Raw genomic sequence first — 23,760 nt, 5'->3', positions numbered from 1 at the left:
TACAACTCGCACATGCATGTGTTTATTAATACTTGTGATTCTAGATGTTTGCACATACTATTAAATAGCACAGAATGAAAATTTCTGTCAATCAGAAAACAAAGTCCTGTCGGGAAGATGATGTCATTAGAAGTTCTATTTGGAACTCAAGGTAAGGTAAAACAAAATATTAAATTTTTTATAAAGATTACTTAATACTTACTATCAAAATTGAAGCCTTTCAAGTGTCTACGTGGTGAAGGTATCTTCTGTATCTTTTGTTTTAATGATTTATTTATTTCAGAGAAAGAAAGAGCTTGCCAGCAGGGGGAGGAGCAGAGGGAGAGGGAGACAAGCAGACTCCCTGCTGAGCAGGGAACCCAATGCGGGGCTTGATCCTAGCACCTTGAGATCATGACCTGAGCCGAAATCAAGAGTCAGAGGCTTAACCAACTGAGCCACCCAGGCGCCCCCTATCTTCTGTATCTTAAAAATCAAGATTTCCCAATTTCTTTCTAAATTACTCATCTATCACAAGAAATAATTTTAATTGAATACGTACTGTTATCCTTACACTACAATAGCATACGACAATTTTCTAAAACTTATAACGATATTAAATATAGTTTAACAATTAAGATGATTAAAAAATAAGTTTACTTGTTTATAAGGGACTAAAAATTAAATGAGACAATAATAAGACGGTAATGTGAAAAATTTAGAATTACAAATGTTAGAGACAATAAATATTTTTTTAAATTGAGAAATGTTCAGGAAATCTTGAATGTATTTTTAGACTACTTTTGTAAGTTTATTAATCTTACCATGATATTTAATGTGCAATAACCAGCCTAGGCCTATATCTAATTCTCATTTTAAATAATATGCATTCATTTGCTACTCCATTCTTCACCTCCTCTCCCCATCAATGAGATACAAAAAAAAAAGTCATTCTGAAATGAAAATTTAATTTGGGGAAGAGTGGAGGGAGGTTAAGAGGAATTTCTTATAAAAACGTACGTGGCTCCTTAGGAAGCAGCCAATTAAGTGCTTTAAAGTGCCAGGCATAGCTAGAAGAAAATGCAATCTTCTGCAAGATTTCATTTGCTCTATCTCAATCACAGAGAGCAGGAGTCCTGTGGCTCCCTGTACTTCTTTTCCCTTCCTCGCATGCTTTTCACATGTCTCTCCGAGCCCAAGGGAAACCCGCCCCTGAGGTGGGCTCTGGCCTGGAGAGAAGGCAGCCCCCCTCAGCCAGAGGCCAGCATCACCAGTGGTGCAGACTCCCTGGGCACAGTGGGCCGTGAGTACCAGCAGCAGGTCTCAGGGACTCGGCACACGGGGACACACACCATCGCTGCACGCTGCACGGATGCTTGGGCTGTGCATGAAGGAGTAAATCAGACATGGCAGAACCCTCCGCTAGTGACACCATCTACCACAGTAGCCACGACACAAAGAGAAGTCAGCAAAGTATGAAAGTAAGCCATTATGCTATGAAACAAGCAAGATCTCTTTATTACTTTTATTACTCGGAATTTATGAGATTTTCAACCTCAGTTCTGTCAGACCATTCAGTCCTTCAACACACACAAAGACACTAACACAATTATTCAATATCAAAAAGCCAGCCGTCAAAAGACCAGAGTAAAAGCAGAATTTAGACACAACAAATAGTCTCCCAGACTTTTTCTTGCTTTCCAATCCTGTTATTTTAAAATTATAACATGAAATGTTTTATTTGCATTATTACTTCAAGAACCCTCCATGTATTTTTGTTGGCATATCTTTGCAAATGTACCCACAGGATACATTACTTCAGTTGTAAAATGGTAATTTTAGTGCTTATTGGGGAATATCTGTTACACGTATTTATCAGTGGTACATCTGGTATGCAAGTATTAATTCAACAGGTTTTTTTTTCCAAATCTGATTTCTGAAAATCACCCCCTAATATATTCTTTAATTCACATAAATGTTCTACTTGGCTTTAAGCATCTTCCAACATATTGGCTCTTTCAACACCAGTCACTTTGACATTCTCAACTGACTTGCAAAAATTGACATGGCTTGGGTAAAAGCCAGATTTAAGGCAGGAAGAGGGGAGGAGGAGGGTTTTCACCATCTGAAGCAACAAAACTGGCTTTAAAATTTGGCACCGGAGAGAACCTAAAACACACGCAATCAAAATCATCCCTCATCTCCCCTAGAATAATTTATTTGCTTCTTCCCAACAAAATCTTAAGCAGCTTGATGATTATTAATATTGTCACAGTAATTCTATGCTAAGGAATTTTATAGGCAAGCCCGAAACATGCCTCTAATTATCTGTGCACATCCCAAATGAACAGGTGTTCGAGGGTGGGGACAAGGAGAATACATGCATTTTTATTTTTATTATTACTAGAGAATGAAGTTCTCAAAAAATGGTGCCAAAATAATGTCCCCAGAGAAAAATGGAGTTAATCAAACTCCAGAATATGTAAGTAAATAAGCCTTCTTTCAAGGGTAACTCCTCCCTGCCTTAAACAGGTCACTTCTCAAATCCAAGGTACCCGGGGCCATGTTTAATCTCTGACATCCTTCAAAAACAGCAGCAACAACAACAACAACAAAACAATGTTAAGTCTGACAAAAGCAGGCATGAATTGTATTGCTTTAACCTTCCCTTCACTCATTTTCCTATATTCATCACCATTAAACATTTCTGCACAAATGTATTTACTAGATCTAGCGACCCATGCCATGCAATCAGGAAATCCATCTAACCAGTCTGCCTTCTACCATCACCTGACAGAGTATTTGGTCTAGGAGAAATGGAGCTCCTACCACACTAAGAACACACTTGGTCATGATAAATATTTTATTTTTTATATAATGTCAAAGCATCTTACGGAAACCTCACACATTCCTTACTGAGTTATGTGGCTTAGTGGGTACTTTGACGCCCATTAAACTCTGCAAACATCTCATGATCACCTAATACTTCAAACAGTGTGTGCATACAGATTCCAATTGGGATAAAGAGCTTTTTAAAGAAAAAGTGTTTTCACTGTTGAATATAGATCTAAAAGGATGTAAGAGAGCCCTAATACATTGAATTGAACCATATGAAATCGCTAACATTAGACTCTTTCTGAGCTGTAAAAAATGACAATCCTGTAACATTCAATCTCAGATACAGTTCCAGTATGGGGAAGACAAATCCCAAATACTGCTGTAATTCTGTATAAAGGGCACAGCCTGGGAGGCAGAAACTTGGATTCTTGTTCCACTTTGCCACTAAACAGGGCCTAAAATATGTCACTTTACCTCCCTCAGCCTTATTTATTATGGAAAAAAAATGAGATTAATATTTGGGGTTATTTTTCCTCTTTGAGAAAATGATGAACAAATAACTGGCCCATGAATCTAAGGTTCTAGAATTAGTCAGGGCAGCTCTAAAGATTAGGGAAGGAGATTAAAGGTGTCAGGAAATAAAATTCCTATACTGTTTCCCTTTTAAAAATTTTTGCCTAGCTTTATTTCATAGAAGGATTTGTTTGTAGACAAATGATACTTATGTTTTCCCCAAGATGATGAGAATGGCTTAGGCTGTAAACAGTAGAGGGGAAAAATCAGAAGAATAACAAATGAGGACAGAGCTGAAGGTTTGCCTTAATGAATACAAGAAGAACTGTAGCATTTTAGGGCTGAAAAGAACCTTATCAAGTCATCAATTTTCCAACCTGTTACCAGGACTTAACATAAAATACAGGTCTGCTCACTTCCAGTTAAGGAGTCTTAATTACAAAAGAGCAGGACAGAAATGCCATTCCATATTTAATCCAAATTCAGAAATTGGGGAAGACCCCAACAACTCTCAAGCAACCCCTTACTGCACTCAAGTCCTTTAGCCAGTAAGTCTGCACCTCCCTCTTAATGGCACATGCTTTGGCCTTCATAGTCTTTCGTCTTTTCTAAATTTTATATTCATGTATTCCTCCTAAAGGCAGAGTTGAAAAAGAAGCTAAAACAGCCTTTAAAAAGATAATTAAACATGACAAGCAAAACTGCACCAAAATAGAAGAGGTGAATATAAATGGAACATTTTCCCCCAAATCTTTCCTAAATAAGAATAAAGCAGATTTGTTTTAAAATCAAACATGTAAGTGTATGAACCACCAGCAGATGGCAGAAGGAGAGGCTGGGAAATTCTCTAACAAAAGAAGGGAGCAACTCAACATGGATTCCCAAATCACGACTTGAGAACTGCTCTGGCTTTTTTTTCCTTCTCCAGTCTTCCTCTCACGGAGATACAGGAAATTCTCTTGCTTCACCTATATATATTCTATAATTTTAATTTAGATTCAGTGACTGAAACAGTAAAGAATAAACTTGGTCCTCTACTTCTCTAAACATTTCTAGTACATTTTCAATAAATAAAAAATTTAAAATACAAAAATAAATCCTCTATATTTTGAAAAGTAATATGAGTAATATGAGTAAGATTATAAACTTTGAAAAGTAAATCTTTGCTGGTTTCATTTCAATGACACTTAGCTTAAATATATTTTCACCTAAGTTATATTCATACCCACTTAGCAAGTTAGACAAGTATAAATTCAATAGAAAACACACCCTGGTCAGAAAATGCAAACAACTGAGAAGAACCTGAGTTACTGGAGCTTTATAAGGAAAAAAGATACATGTTTTCAAACAGAAGATTAATGTATGCTTTCAGGTGGTGACAATAAAAGGAAGGACATTTTAACAGATTATAATCTCTTATTATGTGAAGCTAAACATTCTAAATCTAAAATACTGTATTTTTAAAAAGATTTTATTTATTTATTTGTTTGAGAGAGAGCGCGCGCGCACACAGAGGGAGAGCGAGAGGGAGAAGCAGACTCCCCGCTGAGCAGGGAGCCGGATGTGAGACTCGATCCCAGGTCCCTGGATCATGACCTGAGCTGAAGGCAGATGAGTAACTGACTGAATCACCCAGGCGCCCCTAGAATCCTGTATTAATAGCCCCCCGATATAATCCCAAGCATATCAATGAGTGAATGGCTCCTTACGAGAGTCACCAAAAAAATGCCTTATTTCAGAACCCTGTTTAAAAACTTTCTACTTGAAAAATCCAGGGGGACGTGCCGGCATATGGTGGTGATGGTTATTATTACCATCATCATCATCATTGTTATTATTATTGTTCTTTACTTCAACAGCAAATTCCTTCTGTTTTCTATTGATCTGCTCTAATCCTTGGGGGTTTATCAATTAAATAATGGCTGTTCTGATTATGTTATGTCTTGTTCTTATGAATACTTGGAAGTTTTCTTTTCTAGACCAGCTCTGGCCAACAGAACTTTCTTCGAAGATGGAAATATTCTATACTGGCACTGTGCCAGTATGGTAACCACTAGCAACACAGCTACTGAAATGTGGCTAGTACAACTGAAGAAATGAATTTTTAATTTAATTTTAATTAATTTAAATAGCTGCACATGGCTAGTAACTACCCAACTGGCCAGCACAGTTCTGGATGACCAAAATAAACATGGAAAGGATCAAGCTGGAGACCTGTGTGATGAACTGGTGAGAAAAGAAGAAAATGCAAGTGAATATCGTCCCACTTTTCTCGAAGGTCACGTTTTTGGTTATTTACCCAAAGGAGCACATTCACAGACAGATTACCAGTGCTTTGTTCTAATTCCTCCTTAGCCATTATAATAAATAGTTATGACAAATAGTTACAAATTGCATTATAACATTTTACATTTATATGAAGGAGGGAAATATGGATGATTTTCATAATGGCGAGATGTCAAAATCCAGGAATAAATCCAAAGGTGACTTAAGTCACTGCCCAGCAGTATGATTCCCCCAGCTATAAAATTTTTCACAATAAAAGTACCTTATTTTCAAAAACACAAGTAAGTTTTGCTTTTATTTTACTTGAAATTATTTTCAGAAATGACTAATCCCTTTGTTATATATAAGTTTTCTAAGTCACACTGGAATCCTATTCCATTTTGTAGAATACAACATTCAATTAAAGCAATAATACTACAGAGTAGCACACAATTATATCCAAAAGAATATAAACTTGCATCACCTAGAATTTCCTCCTGGCATAAGATTATTCCAAAAGTTGTGTCAAGAATGTAAGGTCCATGGACGCAAGGGTTTATTATTCTTAGGACATTCCCAGCACATAACATGTATATTCCACAAGTATTTGTTTGAATGAAATGCAGTGAAATGAAATAGAATGAAATCAATGAGTATAACTGCATAACGTGGATTAACAAAGATAAATTTAAATTAATAGTGAGATAAACTGGAACCAACTGGTTTTCAGTGTCAACCGGAACCACTCAGCAGCTTCAACAAGCATTAACAATGAATACATTTGCTTTCAGCTGGGCTCTACAATATAAAATGCCAAGGTTAATACATTAACTCAGATAATGGGAGAATCGGTGAGAAAACCCCCGGACAGAAAAAAAGGCAGTAGTAATATGTTAACATCACAGGTTTTTTGCTCTTAACAATCAGAATTGTTAAACCATCAACAGAGCTCTAAATAATCAACACTTATGCACTGGGAGCCAAGTGCAAGTCAATATGGATATAAAAAGATGAGCAAAATGAAGTCTCTAAGCTTATAATCTTGCTGGAAAAAATGCCACATAATGGAGTTGGGCCAGGCCATACCATGCTGTTTCCCGTATACAGATCAAAAACAAGTTGGCAAAAGAGAAATTCCAAACACAGTTGACCGCTGAAGAACATGGGGGTTAGTTAGAGCATTCAAAAATCTGTATATAACTTCTGACTCCCCAAAACTTAACAGCCTGCTGCTGACTGGAAGCCTTACCGATAACACATTATTGACTTACACATATTTTGTATGTTATGTGTATTACAGATTGTATTCTTGCAATAAAGGAAGCTAGAGAAAAGAAAATGCTATTAAGAAATCATAAGGAAGAGAAATACATTTACAGTGCTGTACTGTGTTTATGGAAAATGATCGCATATTAAGTGGATCTGCACAGTTCAAACCCGTGTTGTTCAAGGGTCAGCTGTAAACTGTGAAGGCACTGAGTGCCACATAAGCTCAGAGCTGAAGAGCTTAGAAGTCTGCAATACTGAGGAGAGACATCACAGAAGAGTAAGAGTATGAACTGAGACTGGAGGGTAGGATGAATATGAAACACAACAAGAGGACAGGAAAGCATTTGAAGGGAAGGCAAGGTATAAGCTTAGGTTCAGAAGGAAGGAAGTTAAGAGCTCGATATAGTTATGAGGCTATGGTGAAGGTTAGTAGACCAGTTGGAACTCTGATGTAATTTTTTTCTAAGATATTTAATCAACCAACATATGTATAAAAAGGAATACATCAGAGTATACAAACTTAGTATTTATTTTATTGTTTTTTAATTTTTAGAAAGATTTTATTTATTTAATTGACAGAGAGAGGGGGAGACAGCAAGAGAGGGAACACAAGCAGGGGGAGTGGGAGAGGGAGAAGCATGCTTCCCGCCCAGCAGGGAGCCGATGCAGGGCTCGATCACAGGACCCTGGGATCATGACCTGAGCTAAAGGCAGTCGCTTAACCAACTGAACCATCCAGACGCCCCTAGTATTTATTTTAAAATCTGATTTTTAGGGGCGCCTCGGTGGCTCAGTTGGTTAAGTGTCCGACTTGATTTTGGCTCAGGTTATGATCTTAGGGTCAAGAGATTGAGCCCCACAGCGGGGGGGGGGGGAAAGCCTGCTTAAGAGTCTCTCTCTCCTTCTCCCTCTGCCCCACCCCCGCCCCGCCCTCTGGCTTGTGTGTGCCCGCACGTGCTCTCTCTCTTTAAAAAAAAAAAAAATAAAATAAAATCTGATTTTTAGATATTTTAAGCTTAGACTTTCCTCTAAAATAACAATAAAAATTAGGTGCCTAAAACAAATACTAAAAATTTTTGCCAAAATAGGATAAAAAGGTGAGTAATATTAAAAAGAAATATTAAATATTTTTATTTAAATATTAGGAAAAATTATGAGATTACTAAAATCCTTAATTCTACTCCCACTTTGCCAGTAATAAGCTATGACCATGGGAACAAGGAATCCTTTGGCCTTCAGCTCCCTTATCTCTAACATGGAGGAAGGCTAGACCAGAGAATCTTGAAGACATCCAGCAGGAGTAAAATTTTAGGACAGATGAGTTCCAGGAAAAAACAGAAAAAGGGAAAATGCAGGAAGGAAGAGACAAAATGAAGTGTAGGTCCTACAACAGGGTTTTGGGAAAAAGGCCTTACTGAGTTTTATACACCTCCCTTAGGGTTTGGTTTAAGAGGCGGGGATGGAAGTGACAGGTTGGCCTTCTCCTCCCCAGCAGGGGCTGGTAACCAGCAGCAACAGTAAGAGCTTGAAGGGTGCCCACAAGTGGAGGGCTCTGTCACTTGTGGGCTCCGATGATGACCTATGTTTCATCTTTCCTCTTCTCATTCTTTCATAGAATATATATGCTTACCCTTGATTTTTCTTATCATTCGGTTTAAAATGACCTCCCCACATACATTTTTGGGGTCATAGTTTCTATCAAAAATTATAAAAATGGGCATAAAATGCAGGATTTCGTTTTTTCAAAGAACAAGCCAGCCAAAATAGCATATCAAAGTATTTTTTGAATGTGTGGAAGTCTAGTGCCCATTTAGAACTGGAAAAAAAAAACTGATGACATATAATATACATTTCTGTTCACCCACCTCTCAAAAGTAAAAGTCTTTAAAAATGATTTTGGTAACCACATTATATTACAGCCAAAACAAGTAAGCACTAAGAATTTACCCCAGAAAAAAATGTGGTACTGAACCAGGGAGATATTTTTAAATCTTTGTTTTGGCTTTATGCATATTCATTCATTCAGCAAGATATTTAAGCAGCAGCCCTGGAGCCGGACTGAGAGGTGCCGCCATGCATACAAGGGAGGAGAATTCAGGATGGAGGCATGGCGGAGCGGGATCCGGCCTGGCTGTGGAGAAGGAAGAGAAGTCTGAGAAACCATGGCCGCACTCACAGGAAGATCAGCAGAGTGCTGTCAGGGAAACCAGGGAAGAGGGCAAAGGCAGGAAGAAGGGGCCAACTGAGGCAGATGGCTGCAAAAGAGGCAAGGAGAGGGACCTTGGCAAGAGGGGCAGAGTGGGGACAGAGGTGCGGGCAGGTGAGATGAGATGGGGTGAGGAGGCAGGGAGCAGTGCAGACCTCACTTGTTCTTAGGACATGCCAGGAAGAAAGAGAACAGGCTTTGGGGCTGATCTTCCTGGTTCCCAACCCACTCCTGTTATTCATTAGCTGTGTCAGTTTCTATTTCCTTCCCCAACACTGAGAACAACAACAGTCCCTAACTCATAAGGAGTGGGTTAACCAAAAATCTTGCTTATGATTCTTGACTTAGCTATCTACAACAAATGAGAAACAAAAGATACTCATGATCATGAAATTTTAAAGTAATTTATTTAGATTTTGTAAGATCTCTTAAGAAATTCATGGAAAAGTTATGATTATCTAGTCTTTCTTTTTAATGACCCAGGAATATTTTACTCACTTCCTCTTTTTTACTTCTCTACTATAAATCTCTTTGTAGAACTCACAAGCAGCAAACTTTTTAGCCTTTTCTATGCTTAATAGCATAATTTTATATATATTTCCTTAGCTGATTTATCATCTCATTATCGCTAACAGCTTCACTTAGTGCATTAATGATATAGAAGGCATGCTTATCTTGTAAAAAGAACTAACTCATGTTGGCTGCCCCTGCGACTCCTGATTTATTATTCTACAGAATTATAAACTTCTTAATATGTTTAAGTCTTGATGAGAACCAAAGTCAAGATCAGCAGTCGGTAGTTTGTAGAACTTCCCTTTCCTAATATATTTGCCCATTTTTTAATTTTGAAGCACCTCTTCTCTTCACTACAATTCTTATTTTTTGTAAAGTACACATGATTTTAAATTAATTAAGCATCTTTCTAAACCTGTAAAGAAACAAACTCCAGAAAATCAAAGTTGCCTTAATTCAGAGGGGAAAATGAGAACCACTGGAAAACAGCCAGAGTACTGTGGTGTAGTCATTAGCATTTCGAAGTCTAAGTCACTTTTAACTGAGAAAGGCCCAATACAATGACGAATCAGGACTTGAGAAATTAAGATTTGAAATGTGTAAGAGCACAGCTATCTCTCATTAGATTAGCTTGAAAAAAAATTCATCTCAAAGCAGCACAAACAGTCATGAGAATTTTGAATGACTGCGAAACTGTTTCCTTGGGTCGCGGTTTCGGCACACTCACAGACAAAAACAGGCTGTTTGTATCTCTGGGGCCCAACGCATTTAAGTTACTTTCCAGCGAGACTGACGAATTCATGCTTCAGTCTTAAGTAAATATATAGCTTACAGACTTAGGAGAAGGAGAAACATCCAAGGGATGAGTAAGTCAATAGCAGCACCAAAAAAAAAAAAAAAAAAAAGGGCAAAGGAAGAGCAAAGGCACATTAAAGATCAGCAGAGGATCAGAGACATTCGTGGGCAGACACACACTCCAGCATTCTCCTCATTCGCCAAAGTGATGCCATTAATGTATTACCAGTGGGTCAGGTATCTGAGTTCTTTCTCCCAGGGCAAAAAACAGGAAAAAAGCATCAATTGTGAATAAGTGTTCAGAAACATGACCAATACTGAATTCCCAGACCTTTTAAGAAACAAGATAAAAATGTATTTGCTGGGGCACCTGGGTGGCTCAGTGGGTTAGGCGTCTGCCTTCAGCTCAGGTCATGATCTGGGACTGAGCCCCGCATTGGGCTCCCTGCTCAGCAGGGAGTCTGCTTCTCCCTCTGCTCCTACCAGGCTCGTGCTCTCTCTCTCTATCAAATAATTAAATAAAATCTTTAAAAAAAATGTATTTGCTGACTTGCAGATAATGAAGCAGTAAAAAAAAAAAAATTCAAATTTCTCACTTTTAGTTACATATGTAAACACTTGGGTATAGATATAGAAAGGTGGAAAACTCCTAATTCTTTGAAAAAAATCACTGAATTATTGGGAAAAAATTTCAAACTATTGTCTCTCCAAATTGAATTTAAGAGTTCAAAAGCAATCTGCTAGTTTAGCCATAAAACAAATGCAAAGCCTTCTACACAGTGGGGCAGACCATGAGTGCTGCTGGTACAATAATCTTCCTAATACTGGGCCTACTCAGTAAGTATGAAGGCTTATGGAGAGGAGTTCACAAGATCTGACCCTACAGGTTTATTAAATATGCAATGAATATTCTGCATGCATGCTGGGCATTAAATAAAAAATGAAAAATTCAAACGATGACGATATGTTAAATACTGCAAATAATATGGAATGAGATCTATTTATAACTAAGATATTCTTTAGTCATTTTTGACAAATACAGAAATAGAAGAAATATGTTAAGGTAAAACTTGAGTTCGTTTACCAAATATCTAAATATTTATAAAGTCTTATCTTTTTACTTTTAGTTTATATTCATTTATGACATAAACCTTGCTAAGCTTATAACCTCAGAACGGCTTTGATTTTGCTAGTATTACAATGCCATCCACCTATAGTTGCAGCACAACTATTAAACTGTACTAATAAAATGCCAAGCACCTAGAATGGAAAGAAGAGAAAAAGTTGGAAAAAATATAAACACCTAATTTTTAGTTTTAAGCCAAAGATGTAGCACATACAGGGGTCAGGGAAGAGTAACCATCCATACTGTGGGCTCTGAAGTTTCCACCAACTGTTCTCCTCAACTTCTGACTTCCAAAGTAATTGATGGCACCTACACTGTACTTCTATACCTCTACATGGAAATGAAGTCAGACTCCCTAATAAGTGCCTCTTACCAATTTCCTTACATGGTTTAAGAATTACTAGCAAATATGTCCAAAAGGCAAGTCATTCCAATAAAACACAACAGGTCCGGAAGACGGTAATTCTAAGGTATCTGGGATTGCTCCCACTGCGTGCTCCTTCTCCATGTGACAGACCATCTCTTCCTCTGGCTCCTTCTCAGCTCCCCTGCCTTCTTCATCCTGCATACCCCAATGATCACCAGGTCCCCGAAGACTCACTTCCTAAGGATTTCTTTCCTCTTCCACTGTACTAGCCCAGGTCCGCACTGCCTCCCACCTGATCCATTCAACTGCCCTTCATTGGTCTCTGGCAAATCCATCCTCCACAAAGTGACCAAAATCATCTAAATTGTAAATCTAACCACTACTTGGCTTAAAATCTTTTAGCAGCTTCGCATTTTCTATAGATAAAATTCAAATCTTTAACCTCCTCAATCTCCAATCTTGCCACACAGGCAGAATTTAACTAGTTTTGTTCCCTCTGAATTTTTTTCACGGTTGTCCTCTGACCTGAAAATAGTTCTCGTTTCTCTTGTCCTCCTCGCTTGCCTAAATATAATCCATCTCTCAAGGGATCAAGCTCCTGGAATGCCTTCCCACTCTGCCCCGCCCACTCCCTCAATCCTCCGCACATTTCTAGCAGGGAGACAACCAACCACATTACGGGACAACTGATCTCTTTATAGGCCTACCAACTGATTGTGAGCAACTTAAGGGCGGGAACTGGGATTTAATTTAGTTGCGACTGGAACGTGGGGGCTCAATAAATATTTGAAGCAGGGATAAGGAATAAATGGATTAATGAAAGTGGAGTGGCAAACCAAAACAGCGCTCTGGTAACATTCAGGGTGGTATTGCAGTGCCCTCCCCCGACTGGGAGCCATTGCGTAAATCCTGTTCCACAGCTAATCCAAACTTAAACATCGGTTACTACTAAATGAAACTCTTGGTTTCCTGTGCTATTTCTTATATTCCTGACAACAAATAAAGAAGGTAAAGAAAATACTACCATAGTCTAATCTTAATCACAATAGAGGGGAAATCTTAAACCCTGGAAGACTTCTAGAACCTCTGCATTTGATAATAAAAACAAGTCCTATCTGTTGAGGCTTCCAATCCACTTAGGGGAGCTGATGAAACCTACCCAATAAGCTACATCAGACTACACACCTTGAGTCCAAAGGCGGTATCCTCCGAGGTCAAGACTTCAACCTGAAATCATAAGGAAAAAATAATTTAGGCACTCTCAAAAACGTTCTTTGAGTCTAGCCACAGACACAGGCATGGCCTGGAACTACGAGTTTGGAGAAAACTGGTATTCAATTTACGTCAGACATCAAGAAAGAAGAGATCTGGGATTCTCTTCAAGAGTTGATTGGGGATAAACACAGGTCACTGCCCTGGATTCCAGATTTAAAACAGGGCGAGCCCCTATCAAATGCATGTATTTGCCATCATGTCGAAGTGGTGGTGTAAGTTCCTCAAAATGATCTAGAAGTCAGAAGAATCAATCCTTCTCAGTTAAATCACAAGATGTTGCATACTTTTTGATCTTTTACTGACAGACAGTGAGGGGAAAGTATGCTTCGTAAAGCAATTTCATCATGCTTATGAAGCTGCTAGTAATTTCTTGTCCTGCTCCCATCAGAGTGGGTAGTCCTGAGTCTCTGGAATGTTGCAGAGCAAGAGTGCCTGAAAGCAATACTCAGGAAAAGACAGGCAGAGTCTAAGCAACAAGTTGTGAAATGATGGCAAAACTTCAAAATTGCCTGTCACTCTTGTGCATGAGAAGACAGAGCTCATTAACATGAATTTAAAAAGCTGCATGGAACAAGACGTGTATTGATAATTACTGTTTTTTAAACATAATTATTCAGTCTGGTGTGTAAAGCTTTTAACTTTGACTACTACAAAGTACCAATATATGATGGAAAAGAGCAAGGAAAGAAGGCACAGAATATGAATATTTTTAAGTGTCTGCAGAAGACGGGGGTAGAGCAGTAATATCAGACTTGCTGGCTACACTGTGAGTTTTCAGCCTTTTAAAACTAGGCCTTTGTGGTAGGTGTTTAAGTAGAAGGCACACAGGCCTGTCCAATGTATCTTGCTATAAAACAAAATTGGATTCTTCCCTTGAGGGAAGGAAATACAGAAAGGAAGATCATTTCAGTAAGATTGTCATCCAGTACAAAAGTAAAGGGGTCAAAAAAGAAATGAGGAAGGAATTGTATTCTCCAACTGCTTGGCTGACAGTGAGGCTCCCCCACCACCTGGTACCTGACAGAGACTGGGGCATAAAGCAAGAGAAACACATGATTAGGTACTGGGAGGATGACCAGCCTCATTTTGACGAAAACCATATGTTGCTGATACCAAATGTGAAATGTTGGATCAACTGTAGTGCAAAATCATTATAAGACTCACTGACAGCATGTCTGTTTACACTTTGATTTCCAAAGCTAATTGTTAGATTTAGAAGCAAGATCTTATTATAGACTTTGTTGGGGGGGGGGGTGCGCAGCAACAGTTATTGGCAATTTACATATGTTTGAATTTCCTAAATCCTGTCTTTCACAACACTAGATTACTAATCTCAAATATTTTTACATCAAAACCTCTAATCAACACTGAAGACTTTAGTTAAAGGCAAAGGACAAACAACAAATTCGCTGAATCTTAACTACTGTAAACACTACATGACATTTACTCTTAAATTATATAAATAGATCATATCTGTATATACTAATGTTAGGTACATTCACCCTTTTGATGTGATATTTTAATACGCATACAACTATTTTTAAAATATATTAGAAGTTTAAATCTGCAAAAACCATCCCCAAGTGAGTTCTGCGTTTAACATATTATAAAAAGTCAAAGTAGCAAGAAAATTCAATAGCATATAGAAATCTATTTAAAGATTTGGCTTCGATATATTTGAAAACTTGAGATAATAACAAAACCAAAGCTTTCAAGTGGAATTTAGGAACTGTCCGGGCAGCTCTGTCAGTAGACAGAGACAAAACAGGCCTTGGAGACTGGAGGAAGGCAGTGGATTTCAAAAGGTCAGCCTCATCCTCCATCCCACATTCTATCTCCAGGAAGGCTGAAGAGGTTTGCAATTCCTAAGTACTAACCAATTTCATCAGACTACCTTAAAAAGTGTATTTTGTTTTATTGAAAAGCACTATGGTTTACACATATATGCACTCTAGTTCTACTGAACTGTATTTTATATTTTCCGTTTCTGAAAGATTTTGTATTTCAATACCAACACAAAAACAGCTGATTTTTAAAAACACGAAATCAACTTCAATTTACTAAAAAACAAAGAGCAATGTCATACAAAGGTTTTCATGTTGGATCTAAGAGCATTTTTACCTAAGTTGGAAGGAATCCCCCTCTAGTGGGAGTAAGGGAGTATTTCAACCTTCACATAAAATTTTCAGGTAGCAGTCATTAACCTTAACAATCAGCAGAGATCAGCTGAGCTTTTTTCCTTTCGTCATCAATTTAAATCTTTTAAAAAAGAAAGTCAGTATTTTATATTTCATAAGCCTAAAACACCTGTAATTCTTTTATAAATATATATATTGTAGATTTGTGTTTATTGGATGGGATTTTAGCTACTAACCAACCATTATCATCAAATTTAATTTGGCTATAAAATAGTCACAATTTGAAGTTAAAACAGAAATGTACAACTGGAAAAAATTAGTACATCTCAGTGGAAAGACTTAATAATACACTGGGAAGACAGAATGTTGACGGTTTACATTGACCTGACTCATTAACAAAGACTTTCTGGATATTTACCACATACAAGGCATTGTGCTTAACGCTACTGTAAGAGATAAAAAGTGCCTAATTTTACTCAGGAAAAAAAAACCCTGAATGAAATGTATTTAAACGTTCATTTAAAAAATAAATTCATATTCGAAAATGACCAGATGAGATTATTCACGGTGTCATTTTTCTTTTTAAACTTCAGTTTGGGGAGATTTAAAACTGGCCATATTATAAAAACCACCCGGAAAAAATGGTCACAGGTTTTATGCAATGTAAACTTAGGACACGATACCCAATGTTCTCTCCACACAGAGGCTGTAACAAATGCAAAGACAGAACACCCTGATGAAAAGCACCACCTGCATCACAGGGAGAGAACCTGTCAGGGGTCCTGAGCTGCAAGTTGTGAAGGGGTGTGAGCAGGCTAGCAACGCAGGGGCTTCCTAAGACCCTTTCCATTCGATCCTGTTATTTCAAATGATGCTACCATCAACACTTCATAACACCAGTGCCTAAAAGGATTCCGTCTGTAGAGGACTTTGAAAATCACTCAGGAAGTTCAGCAGCAGCCAGACCACTGACAGTCCTCATACTCTGCTTGGCACAAAACCTTCCAGTGGCTTCTGTCTCTCCCATGTAGCCTACTAAGCCCGACCTCTACCAAATCAAAGCAAACCACTTTAATCTCCAATCATTCCATCAAGAAAATCAGGAAAATGTGAATTCACGAATTTGGAAGTGAAATTGGTTGGACTTTTCTTTCTTGAATCACTTCTGAAGTCCTTTCTACTTTCACCTATAAAGCACAGAATACTAATATCCAGCAGTGCTTCCATTAAAATAAAACTATGCCAAAAGTATGTCCTATTTTAATGAAAAACATTTTTTCCTAGTCAGGATCACACCGTCACAAAAAAGTAAAGTGACAGTGATGATATAGAATCATATATGAAGAATCTTATTCATAATTAAAGGAATGCAAATCCAGACTCTTAACATTATCCTATTTTCTCACTACAGATTACTAAGATTAAAAATGTTGATAATTATAATATTGGTAAGGGTATGGGAGATCACTACATAGCCTTGCACTCATTATGAGAACATATGTTAGAATAATGTGCAATTTAGCAGTATCCATCAAAATGTATATGCACATGATTAAGTGTTAAGCTAATAATTCTACTGATATCCAAGTGCAAAAAATATTTACTAAATTGTTTACCAGAGTTGTTTGTAACAGTAAAAAGCTGAAAATATCCTCCAACCAAATGACTGTCAAAAAGGGAGTGTTTAAGGCGCCTGGGTGGCTCAGTTGGTTAAGCGACTGCCTTCGGCTCAGGTCATGATCCTGGAGTCCCGGGATCGAGTCCCACATCGGGCTCCCTGCTCAGCAGGGAATCTGCTTCTCCCCCTGACCCTCCCCACTCTCATGCTCTATCTCATTCTCTCTCTCAAATAAATAAATAAAATCTTAAAAAAAAAAAAAGGGAGTGTTTAATAAATTATCATACAGCCAAGCAATAGAATACTATATTACTGTTAAAAAGGAGGTAAATCTATGTATGCACATAAGACTTCTATGATATTACATTAAGTGGGAAAAATCAGAACAGTGTGCACAGGAAGCTAACATCTGTATTTCTTTAAAAAGTGGGGGTGGGTTATATGCTTGATATACTTGGACCATTTCTGGAAAGATATGTAAGAGACACATCGGTGATTACCTGAAGGTAGAGATCTCTGAAGGCAGAGAACTTAATATTCATTGTATTTTGTCTTACAATGTTTAGAATTTTTTTCACCATGTGCATGCGTTTCTTGTTCATTAAAAGTAGTTAACAAAATAAGCCAATAACATAAAAAATGTCTAATGTAAAAAATAATCACAGAAATGTAAGTAAATGTCATAATCGATTTCTAGAGAAATCTATCTTTATGATCTAGTTGGTGATCAACTGTTTATAAATTATAAAGTATGTGTACTATGCCATTACTTGAAAAATAATGACAAATTAGAAAAAAATGTACAAAAATAGGGGATGTTTAAAAAAAGTATGGTATTTCCTATAGACCATTCCATATTCATAAAAAACTCACTGTTCAAGAAGTCTTCTGTATCATAAGAAAACGCTTATAAACTTGTTAGATTTTAAAAGTAGGACTAAAAACAGGAGTTTGGCATTACAAATATTTCTATCTATCCATTTGCTTCCTGCATGCCTTCTAGCTTATGTGCCATGCGCAAAAATGTCTTCCCCACTCCAGGAGTTTTTACATATTCATTCATGTTTCCTTTTAATATGTTTGACTTCCATGTTTCACATTTAAATACTTGACCCATCTATACCTTACTTTGAAATAACAAGGGAAGAGGTGAGTCAGCTTTAATTTCTCATTTGGGTAACTATGGGGCAGAATGACCCACTACCTTTTCTTCCGTGATCAGAGAAGCCACATCTTTATCATAATTAAACATTAAAATGATACACATTTGGCCTCCAATTCCAGGTAGGGATGGGAATTGAGCGGAGGAGAATGATAACAGTCCACAAGAACCTGATAGAATTTGCAGTCACGGTATCTGTCCACAAGTAAATCACTGAGAATTTTAGATGCTCTTGAAAAAAATAATGTTTGCCTAGATTGGTGTTTGAGGCAGGAAAACACTGTCCTACTTACAAAGATTGCCGTGTCTACTTTGGTTGGGCCAGAAAGAGCCATATACCATTAAGGAGAAGCAGATATTAATAAATTGCTCTCTAAAACCATGTCCCCGGATTTATGACAATTTAAACTGTAGGACAAGCCCCTCCCTCACCCTCCCCTCCTCTCTCCCTCACAGTCCCAACCACACAGCAGCTCACACGGGGTTGCAAAGTTTTATTTTAACCAGCAAGGAAGTTGTTTTGTCTTTTTATTATTACTGTTTGTTATTATTACTATTATTTTTCATAATTTTCTTACGTTTTGTAATCCATTGAAAAAATGAACGCTTAAAAAAAACCATGCAAAACCCTGCCAGCATTCTTCTCTTATTAATTCTCCTCATTCTCCTTATTAGCATGAACAGGCCACATGACAACTCAAGGACACAGCTTGCTGAAACCGCTCAGTGTTTGGTTAGCTGGTAAAAGAACACACACTGATGCCTTCTACTGCTAAATGTTGCTGAGTAGAACCACCACTCTCTGAATGTATTTAAAATTAACTAAAAGCCTGTCTCTAGTTAGGGAACCAGTAAATATTAATAGCAATGCTAAATTTCATCTCTGCAACCAAAGACCATTTCTATTATACTAAATACAGTGTAATATGATTTCAAGACAAACAGTGGAGATGTTATAATTATGCTTTTGACTACAAGTGTTATGCTCACGTAATCTTCTATATACTAGGACGTTAGCTATGTCTTCATATCCCAGGCTATTAAACTTAAAACAAAAGTTGTCACCATTAGGATCACACTTCTCTTTCTAACTCAGTTCTCTGAGCGAGGATACCTTCACATGAGATTCACAAAGCAATCACAAACTCATGATGGCTCAGAGAAAAAAGGCCTTGAGTGTGAAATAAGAGTGTGTAAAAATAGCCAACACTATGCAATGTGAGTTTACAACCTCTTCCACCAGAAGGTGGAATCTATTTCTCTACCCCTTTAAGCTGGGCTGGACATGAGATTTGCTTGGATCAACAGAATGCAGCTACAGAATCATACTGTACCACCTTCAAGTCTAAGACTCAAAAGGCAATGCATACTTCTTCTAATCAGTCTCTTGCAAGTCAACCAGCTACCATGTGAACAAGCCCAGATGAGTCTGTTGGAGGATAAGAGACATAATGGTTCTGTTAGCATATCACCCTAACTAAAAGCCAGTCAGCTCCAAGAATTAGAGCCACGTAGCTGATCAGGAACTGACTGAAGGGAGAATGAGCCCAACAGAAACCAGAACAACTCAGGCTCAGACCAAACTGTCCAACTGTAGGATAAATAAATGGTGGCTGCTCCAGCACTAAGTTAAGGGCTGGTCTGTTGCACAGCAAAAGCTAACACGCTGCACAACTTGACATCAGGGAACTGTGAGTGTCTACATCTACTGGCAGAGTTCCACACAAGAACACTATGATCATAAAGGCAATTCTAAAAGCTCTTACATATCTACATACCAAGTCCTCCTCCATCTCTACTCCCTATTTGAAATTTTCCAAGACCATAAAATTCCATCTGAATTCTTTACTGTGGTCCACAAGCAGCTGAACAGTGGGGGTTCTGCTTGCCTCACTGATCCCCAACCCACCTCTTTCCCTCTATGCACAATGTTTCAGCTACACTGGCTTCCTTTCCATTCCTAAAAATGGCCCTTTCTTACCTCAGGGCCTTTGCACTTGCTGCTGCCTCCTCCTGGAACACTGTGTAGCATATCTTCCCATTTCTGGTTCCCTTCACATCACTCCCACCTCGGTTTAAAGGTTGTATCCTCAGAAAGCCCCTCTTCCTCTCCTGTATAACCACCTGAAATCTGATTGTTCATCCCTAAAATGTAAACTTCACAAAAGCAGGGACCTTGCTATCTCATTCACCGTTTTATGTTTTTTACCTAGAGAATGCCTGACACAGAGTAGAGGCTCAATAAGTAAGTGTGTTTTGTTTTTTTTTTTAATAAGTAACCGTTGAAGGAATAAATGTATACATGTGAATGGGTTGAAAACTGTAACACCATCAAAATATAAATATGAAACCAAATTTAATATAGCTTACTATGTCATATGTATAGATATAACGATTTAAAACATGCTCCACCTAATATAACTACATACATTAAAGTCTTACGTATGTACCATTTGGCTCATGATATACATCCTTGCATTACATACTAGTGTTACTGTATTTAATGATGACATATATGACATATATGTATTTGATGCATTTGTCTCTCTAGCCAAGAGTAAATTTTAAATTCCTTAAAAAAAAATTTTTTTTTAATTGATGGCAATGAAGGCTGTCCCTCAAAGATAAGACTCTTCTCTCCCTATTCCTGAATTAAAATGTAATGATTCTCTTAGCATTGTACTGTACCAAGAAATGACTATAGTAAATATTTTACAAAGACCACATACAGCTCACAATCTTTCCAAATTTAATTTTTAAAAGTCAATTTCAGCTCTGCATTTAGGCTGGTTGACCACAACACAGCAGGTGGTTACGAATGCCCTGCCCGTGCGGCCGGTCATCAGTGTGAAGAATACTGACAGGCATAATAAATTCTACTGATGAACACTGGCACTGAGCAGGCTTCAGGGTCACCATACCATGCCCACTCCAGAGATGATCTCCTTGATACAAAGTGCAATAGGAGCTCAAGTATCACCACATCAGTTACATGACCAACATATGTGTAGGTCTGGGGGCATTCAGAATGCTATACCTAAAAACATCACATGTAGAAAAGTTCATCAATTCTATACTTCCAGTGTTTATCAAGAAATATGGGCTATGGAATCATGAAAAATATAGATCAGTGTATCTATGCATGATTTCACTTAGCTTTCCTAATATAACACGTGTATACAAATAAGGTAAATTTGTGAACAAAACTTCTGAAAACAGATCATACTTCCAATAAAAGCAACGCTTTCATATTCACCCTTAGATCTTTCTGTAAATAATATTTTATTAAAGTAGGAAATACATGTACAGTAAAACACTATTTATTACATTATCATTTGTATGTGAGTGCCTCATCTGCATACTTCAAGTTAACATCTATTTCTTATTAAGAACTAAAAACTTTTAAACACTAAGTGGTAGTTTATCTAAACTTCATAAAAACTGAAATAATTCTATTATCTCATTTCCCACTGTACCATATTCATTGTGAACTGTCATAATTCAACACCATTTTAAGCAACACCTCCCTGTTTACCCAAGTATCTACTCATTCATATATAGATTGATATTAAAATTGTATCACATTTACTATACTATATATAAAATTACTACACCAGTTTGATAAATTCAAATGCTCTAAAAACAAGCCAATAATACAAACTTTTTTTTTCTAATTTAAAATACATTTTATAATGAGGAAAATTTTTAATTTTAAAAATAACTAGAGGGGCGCCTGGGTGGCTCAGTCGGTTAACTGTCTGCCTTCTGCTCAAGTCATGATCCCAGCGTCCTGGGATCAAGTCCCACATCAGGCTCCCTGCTCAGTGGGGAGCCTCCATCTCCCTCTCCCCACCTGCTCATGCTCTATCTCTCGCTATCTCTCTCTCTCTCTTACAAATAAATAAATAAAATCTTAAAATATATATATATATATAAACTAGATAAACCTACTAAGGTAATAAAACTGAAAACTTAGCTGAACTACTATTTGACCATACTTTAACCCCTTTTCCCAATCCTACCCACCATTAAGGCTGGCTCAGAAAAGCAAGTTGAAAGTTATTATAAAATTAGTATGCAAACGAGGTCCTACAGACAGACTGTGCAGACCCACAGATAAAGGCCATGGGAAAGTGTCTCAGTGTATCTAAGGGTAGGGAGTGCAACAAAGATGATTTAAAGTGATTAGATTAGAATGAAAAGGTGTTTTAAAAACAAAAATATTTTGTATCTACTGATTTAATTAGGTAAGCTAGTAAAAATACTTTTGTAGATGAACAAATTAAACTTCTTTTGTTGCCCCAAATAGCTCTTTATACATTATTAATTTGATTATGTGTCCCTGGTTTCTTTTTCTTCCACCTTCTCTTTTTCTGTCCACATGTCCCGGTACCCCCAACTCTGTCACCAGGGTTTGCATGTAAAAAAAAAAAAAAAAAAAAAAAGGCAGATGTAAAAAAATTCTTTACCATAAAATACTTCTACCAAAATACAGTGGTTTTTGAAATACTGGAATAGTGGTGACAATAACACTTTTATTACTGTGTATCTTTAAGGCCTTTTAAAGTTTAAATTAAGTTGTTTAGGGCTATCTTGATGATCAAGTTGGAACAGAGAGGCAACTTAGTAAGGAGAGGAAGAAGAACCTAAGATTAGTTATACTTAAATTTCACCACAAAACTTTACCTTTTACTTTAAATCTTATTTTTGCTTTGGATGGAACTTATTTGAAGAATCTACTGATTTAATGAGGTAAGCTAGTAACTGTAAACCTAAGAAAGAAGTCTCTAGGGAAGTCAACCACTTTTCATAGTTCATAAAGTGGTATTCATCCAAACAAGTGAGCCTAAACTGGCCCCCCACTAATCATGTCACCTCCTCTGTCCCCTCCCAGGAGCTGTGTAAGACAGCCTTATCTACTGAGGACAACAAGAACAAAACTTCTAAGCCAAGAGTGTAAGTATGTGAAGGAAACTGAGGCTAGTACAGGAAGTTCTGGAAGGGGCAAATTAAGAAAAAAGAGTTGAAGTTTTCAAGGCAAGTAACTGTCAGCAGACCACTATTCAACTCTGCCCCCTCTTCCTCTCTCCAAAACAAATATATCTTCTCAAAAAAAAAAAAAACAACAAAACTGTACAAGAAAAAGAGGAAGCCTTCAAAAATAGGTATTGGCTGTGTTTTGCTACTGGGTTCATTTTAATGCCTTTTTGAGTTCAAAATTGTTCAATATTAATCTTCCAGAATGAAAATAAAGGACTCATCTCTAAAGAATGTCGAGTCTTCAACAGTCGAAAAATACTGATAATTCAAGAGATGGACATTTTAGTACAGAAAAAAGTCAGGGAGAACATTACGAACACTCCTCTGCTCACTGAAGAACTGGTGTCTGGGAGGACACGTGAGACTCAGGTCAGAATGGAAGCAGCAAACACAAAGCTGAATCGCCACAGCTATGGACCAAAGACTGGCCCGGAAGAGAAGGAGGGCATCACACTTGTGACACTCATCGGTAACTGCTTTATTAAGAAAAGCTGCCTCCTGTCAAGATGCATGTCTTGACATGAAATAGCAAAGTCACTTTCTAAAATACTAGTGATGTGATTACAGGGCTCCCCTGAAGAAGAAATTACCGAGGAAGAATTCTTTGATTCCACCACAGTCAGCAGTAATACATGGCCAAAAAAAAAAAAAAAAAA

General features: G+C 37.4%; 1 protein-coding gene across 10 annotated transcripts in view; it reads right to left on the bottom strand.

Annotated features, from left to right (window-relative positions):
* The window catches only part of ARID1B (AT-rich interaction domain 1B), a 439,835-nt gene that overhangs the window by 168,436 nt on the left and 247,639 nt on the right, over positions 1 to 23,760 (bottom strand). For 7 of the 10 annotated variants that reach the window (XM_045865795.3, XM_045865798.3, XM_064598272.1 and 4 more), the window contains exon 5: positions 13,057 to 13,098. The exons of the other annotated variants lie outside the window; for them this stretch is intronic. In XM_045865795.3, coding sequence (XP_045721751.2) covers positions 13,057 to 13,098 — 42 coding nt within the window. The remainder of the gene's footprint in view (positions 1 to 13,056; positions 13,099 to 23,760) is intronic. 10 annotated transcript variants of the gene reach the window in all.

The sequence above is a fragment of the Mirounga angustirostris genome, unplaced genomic scaffold, assembly GCF_029215605.1.
Source record: "Mirounga angustirostris isolate CCGP_5_RB_7025 unplaced genomic scaffold, mMirAng1.0.hap1 SCAF_8, whole genome shotgun sequence".
In the NCBI taxonomy this organism is placed as follows: Eukaryota; Metazoa; Chordata; class Mammalia; order Carnivora; family Phocidae; genus Mirounga; species Mirounga angustirostris.
Note: the sequence above shows the minus strand (reverse complement) of the source record. Positions and strands in the feature narration are given on the sequence as shown.